General features: G+C 35.8%; 1 protein-coding gene across 1 annotated transcript; it reads left to right on the top strand.

Annotated features, from left to right (window-relative positions):
• Window positions 1–311: 311 nt before the first annotated feature.
• On the top strand, window positions 312–3,571 carry AIL5 (AINTEGUMENTA-like 5). The gene is made up of 7 exons (XM_086449172.1): window positions 312–871; window positions 959–1,041; window positions 1,671–1,759; window positions 2,070–2,143; window positions 2,257–2,307; window positions 2,403–2,479; window positions 2,695–3,571. The coding sequence occupies exons 1-7, from the start codon at window positions 444–446 to the stop codon at window positions 3,339–3,341; spliced, it is 1,449 nt and encodes a 482-aa protein (XP_086305298.1). The 5' UTR covers window positions 312–443; the 3' UTR covers window positions 3,342–3,571.
• The last annotated feature ends 2,382 nt before the right edge of the window (window positions 3,572–5,953 follow it).

A 5,953-nucleotide genomic window follows, 5' to 3' on the forward strand; every position in this document is an offset into this window, starting at 1 on the left:
TTTTTAAACTTATTAAGTTAGTAAGGTTAGACTTTCTTGTTTTCAATAATTAAAGATGAGGGTATTTGGGTCATATATTATTAATCTTCTGGAAGACTTCGGTCAAGATGTCGCCTTCAATTAGAAAACACAGGAACTGGATATCGATATCGATCTCTCTCAAACATTCACCAAAAATCGAGGGGTGTATCTTATTTTAGATTACAATCACGTATACATCTATAAACAATTCAACAGCTGTGATTTAACGACTTGTCCATTGTTGTATACCTCTAAAATACCCAAGTTTTCCTCATTTTTACTAACTTTGGTTCTCGTGCGAGTCTTTCTCTATCTCTATCTCTACCTCTATATCTGTGTCCTTCCCTCTCCTCTTTCCTCTTCACAGTCATAATATTCACCTTCATTTCCCAAAATACCCTTCTATTAAACTTCCTCCTCTCATGGACTCCCAAAACTGGCTCGCCTTCTCCCTCTTCAACACAACTCACTCAGTTGACTCACTAGAACAAGATGGAATCGGTGGTTCAGCTTCTGCTCCTGCTCCTGCTTCTGCTTCTGATCTGTCGATGTTCAACGTTTATCCCAAACTTGAAGATTTTCTTGGAGGGTGTGGCAGTGTCGGAAGTGGTTCAGCCCCGTTGTGTCAGTTTTCCGGCAATAATCAATCTGACACTACTGGTATTTACGATTCAGAGCTTAAAACTATTGCTGCTAGCTTCTTGCGTGGTTACTCTTCGATGACCGATCAAAGTACAACTTCTGAGCCGGATACAGCGCCGGCGGTTGCGTTGCTTCCGGTGGGCTCCACTTTGAAGAAGACTTCTGATACCTTTGGTCAAAGAACTTCGATTTATCGAGGCGTTACTAGGTATTAAATTAATATTTATGTCTAACAATAATACTAATAACAATATGTGTATATTTGACTAACGTGCGCTGGGGGTGTAATTTTCAGGCATAGATGGACAGGGAGGTATGAAGCTCATCTATGGGACAACAGTTGCAGAAGAGAGGGGCAAAGTCGGAAAGGACGACAAGGTAAGTTTTAAAGTAGCTAACTTGCTGTTTTGTTTTTTCTGGGGGGCGAGGGTGTTTGCTAACATACGCATCAAGACTGCAACTCTTAACCTAAACCTAATATAAATGGACCTCAAAGTAGGTAAGGTTCAAAACCCGAAAGGAATGGACTTTGGGGGGTCTTATCTTATAAACGGCTCTGATCATCTTAGCTGGTTTAGTATGACACATGCGCGCATTAGATTTTGGATTAGATGTTTTGCTATCATACGCATTTAATGGATTCCTAGCTTCCTGATGGCTGATGGGTGATGTGCATGTGCTTGGCTTATTGTGATTGTCTCTCTGTTTTGTGGCATGTACATGACGATTGACAAATGATTGCTTTAATTGACGAAAATGCCCTTCGTTTGCTGGAACAGTTTATTTGGGTAAGTTTTCTCATCATACATACATATATTGTCTTGTGAAAGTTTTCATCATTTTTGTTTTGTTTTTTTTTTTTTTTGCGGGGGGAGATCGAAACTCTTTAAAGATTGTTGAATGGATGAGAGTAGGTGTAGGGTTTTAGATACTGTACACTGGTCTTCTTGCATGCCCAACACCCGGAGTAGAGGAGGATCTTAATTATCTCATTTTTGTGTGTGTAGGCGGTTATGATAAAGAAGACAAAGCTGCTAGAGCTTACGACCTTGCAGCACTCAAGTACTGGGGTCCAACTACTACTACAAACTTTCCGGTATGTGGGTCAGATTCCGGCGACTCGTTCATGCTACTATTTTTTTGTTCTCTCTTTTATTTATATGGAATTTAAGATGGGAGTTGCCTCTCTTGGTCATTTGACCTTGACGAATTATATATTATAAGAAAAAAAAATGATTTAATTTCATTTATATTCTTAGACCTTTTTAAAATCAAAATATCAACTCTAATGATTTTGAACGAGGAAGCATGTCTAATATGGTGGATTATTGACGGAGGAAATTCAAAAGATCTTTGTTTTTATTTTATTATTTTTTCTGAAACGCATTCTTGATAATAATCTCAAGGTTTGTAACTATGAGAAAGAACTAGAAGAGATGAAGAACATGACTAGGCAGGAGTTCGTCGCTTCTCTTAGAAGGTAACACACACACACACACTCTCTCTCTCTCTCTCTCATCGTGGGTTTTTGTTATTTAATGGGTTTATTAAGGAGTAATAATTAATATAATAATTAGTGGTTGCTCCTTGCAGAAAAAGCAGTGGATTCTCTAGAGGAGCCTCGATTTATAGAGGTGTCACAAGGTTTGTTACGTTGGATTTATTGAACAAGTGATGTAATAACTGAAGTTACATTAAAAAATCTTAAATGGGTTTTATTTTTTCTTTGGTTTTTATAGGCATCATCAACATGGTAGATGGCAAGCAAGAATTGGAAGAGTTGCAGGCAACAAAGATCTCTACTTGGGAACTTTCAGTAAGTTTTATGTTGTTGTTAAGTATTAAATAGGATGCATTTTATTAAGGTGTATATTGATACACTAGATCAACTGAGTATCAGATTTGATAAGAGTTAGTTTTCTTATAGTTAGGATGTCTTTCCATTATTTTCAATATAAATCTTAGTAGGGTTTTTATAATTTCAATCAAGAGAATAAATATAATTGTATTGTCATGGCTCTACTAAAACAGCTACCCAAGAAGAAGCAGCAGAGGCCTACGACATTGCCGCGATCAAGTTCAGAGGCCTTAATGCTGTGACGAACTTTGACATGAGCCGATATGATGTAAAAAGCATTGCCAACAGCAATTTACCAATTGGAGGAATCACAGGCAAAACAAAAACTTCACCCGAACCCATTTCAGACCAAAAGAGTGCCCATGGAAGCCAATATGATGACCGAGATCTTGCATCAGCAACGTCCATGATCTTTGCGACACGACCATCATCTTCATCAACCCTCAGCTTTGCCCTACCCATTAAGCAGGACGCATCAGATTATTGGTCCCTGCTTGGATTCCAGAACCCATCACAAAACAATGCCAACAAAAACAATAATGGAACAACTTTGTTTCAAGCTTCTTTGACAAATGGGTCTGGCTTCCATAATCTCCCAAACCTAAACATGGATTTCTCTACGACTTCTGCTGTTAATCAAAATCAAACCAATAACAGGTTCTTAAATGCTGGATTTGTTCAACCACAGAATACTTCAATTCCTTTTGCTACACCCATTAATGTGTCTAGCAACAGTTGGGTTGCACCACCTCCTCATGCATTTCAGGCTGCAAAATCCAATATTTCAGTGTTTCAGACACCTATATATGGTATGGAATGATCTAAGAGAGAGAGGAGGAGGAGAGACCAGTATCTGTGATATGAAGAGGGAGGACAACGTTGCTAACGTATGCAGCTTAGCCTAACTGACAATGGTTTCACAGGAACAAGGCTGACTCACTAACTGAAATCAAAGTTACAGTCATGTTCTTTTTTACTTTTTTTCTTTCTTTAGCTTTTGTTACTGACATGATTCATATGGGTATAATGGGTAAAGGAATCCTTCTGTAATCTTTCATCCTGTTGGTATCAATTTGAATGAGTCTTCATTTATGATTCCAAATGCTACCCTTACGTACTGACAAGCACGTAAGGATGGCACTCCACTTCCATGATTGAGTTTGAAACTTTGAATCTCTCTCTCTCTCTCTCTCTCTCTCTCTCTCTCATATTGCTTGCTTTGTAGCAAAATAAGATCGAAACAAAGCATGGATAATGTCTTGTGAGATATATTGAAATAATCTATCATTAATTAGCAATATATTCTATAGGAGAGTGATGTAGAACAGGAAAAACTAAGGTTTTAGGATTGGGAGAGATTGAAAAATAAATAAATATTGGAGAGTAATTTCTTTGTCAATGAAATCGTGTTGTGATTTTCATTTCTTTATTTATTATTTTTTGTTATCTTGATTTAATTAAGGGTTTCGCGTTCACAACATTTATGGAGACTAAGAGACCCATATTGGCAATAGGGGAAGCATGTATGGGTTTGTCGTTTGAAATATTGGTTTTCTTATCTTTATTTCTCCATCGAATTGTTGCTTATCTTCTATTTTTATTTTATTTTTTCCATGCTTGTAATACCCAGCCTCAATAAATGATTTTTTTTTCTTCTTCTCCAAATCATTAACTTACATATAATATATTAATGGAAAATGCTGGAGTGACATTAAAATTGACATTGATTCACACATTGCTGATGTGGATATGTAAGAGTGAAAACCATTTCTTTATTTTCTATTTTTTGTTATCATTATTTAATTAATTTTTGTTCACAACATGAGTCTATATTAAATATTAGAAGGGGAAATGGTTTTCTAGAAAAAGTATGATTTGCCGGTTTATACATGTTTGTACGTTAGAAGGCTTATTTTTTTTATGCGTAAATTAATTTTTCACCCTGACCCCCTCAATAAATGATTTTTTTTTTCTTCTCTCCACAATCATAACTTACATATAATAATTAATAAAATCGTGACATTAAAATTGACATTGATTCAGACACATTGACCTGAGTGGATATTATAAATCTTTTTTGCTTTCATGTGCTGATTTACCAGAGAGAGGGGGGGGGGGGCGGGGCGGAGAACGTCAGATTATTATGGCTCATATTTAATTTTTAACATTTTTTAAGTTACAATCTATGGGCATTTATCCCTAATTCTAATGATTTATACAATGAAAATAAATAAGAAATTTCATTCCTGCATCCACTACGGATGAGTGATGAAAGAGTTTTCACTATATTTGAAAATGATTAAAGTTGTCATATTATCTAAGGTTTTCCTATCATAAATCTACTTGGTGTACAATCCCTTCTACCACACCATATAAGGCATAAAAATAGTACAATCAAACTCTGAAATTCAATATTTTCAAAATATTTTCTCCCAAAATTCTTAGAGAACCTAAGAAAAACAAGAAGCAAGATGACAATAAAAAGAGAATCCCATGTCGTATAAAGAGTCACCTGATGTTAGGTTTCATAGAGGTCTTAACATTATCAAAGAGGATACAATAAATAAGACAGAAAACAAACACTTGTTTGCTGTATAAATCAACTTTTGGGTGTCTCTTTCTGTGATTGAATTCAAATCTAGTCTTTTCTTGTCTCTCCCCCAGCTTGGGCTGATGACTGTTTTGTACCTTTCGGCGCTTATTAGATAAACCCCACCACCACCATTCTCTTGTTTTGACTAAGCTTTGACTGACATTAATTTAGTCTATGATCTCTCTATTTTCCTTTCTGTTATTAACTTAATCACTCTTAAACAATAATGATTTCTTAATCTTATATTATATAGTGGGGAAACAACCAGCTACAAGTGCAAAATCATCTATTATCACCTCTCTCTCTCTCTCTCACTCTCTCTCACTCTCACTCTCTCTCTGACATTTGTGATTATATATATATAATATTAATTAATGTAGAAGGAATCATACAACCATCTATATATGAGTGCAATATCATGAAATGTGGCACACGTACATAAGATCAGGACCCACCATACAATGCATGTATGTATGTGGGGCCATTGAATGGTGTGTCGAGACTCCTGATTCTAAGCATGTATTCCACATATTCATTATACTTTTTATATTGAGTGGAGATCTAGTACAACAGGAGATGGGTAGGTACCCAACTCCATGTCCTTTGTTTGACATGTAGCCTATGATGATTCCAAATATTCGTTTCCTGATGATAATATTCTGGAACCCAACCCCTAAAAATTAGGATTTTCCTTTGAGGTCAAGGCTGATTAAAAATGGGTCAAACATTGATGGATATATTTAGGTGATCTAATGCACAAAGAAGATATGAAGTTGGGTATAGCGTAGAGGATCTACACTCTTAAATTAATAAAACCATTAAATTATAATTATATTATT

Source organism: Akebia trifoliata, chromosome 8 (genome assembly GCF_017979445.1).
Source record: "Akebia trifoliata isolate Shusen 1 chromosome 8, ASM1797944v1, whole genome shotgun sequence".
Classification (NCBI taxonomy): Eukaryota; Viridiplantae; Streptophyta; class Magnoliopsida; order Ranunculales; family Lardizabalaceae; genus Akebia; species Akebia trifoliata.

Coding starts and splice junctions, on each gene's coding strand:
- AIL5 (XM_086449172.1), top strand. CDS start 444: ATGGACTCCCAAAACTGGCTCGCCTTCTCCCTCTTCAACACAACTCAC. Junction 1,042..1,670: donor AAGTCGGAAAGGACGACAAG/GTAAGTTTTAAA, acceptor TTGTGTGTGTAG/GCGGTTATGATAAAGAAGAC. Junction 2,144..2,256: donor TTCGTCGCTTCTCTTAGAAG/GTAACACACACA, acceptor TGCTCCTTGCAG/AAAAAGCAGTGGATTCTCTA.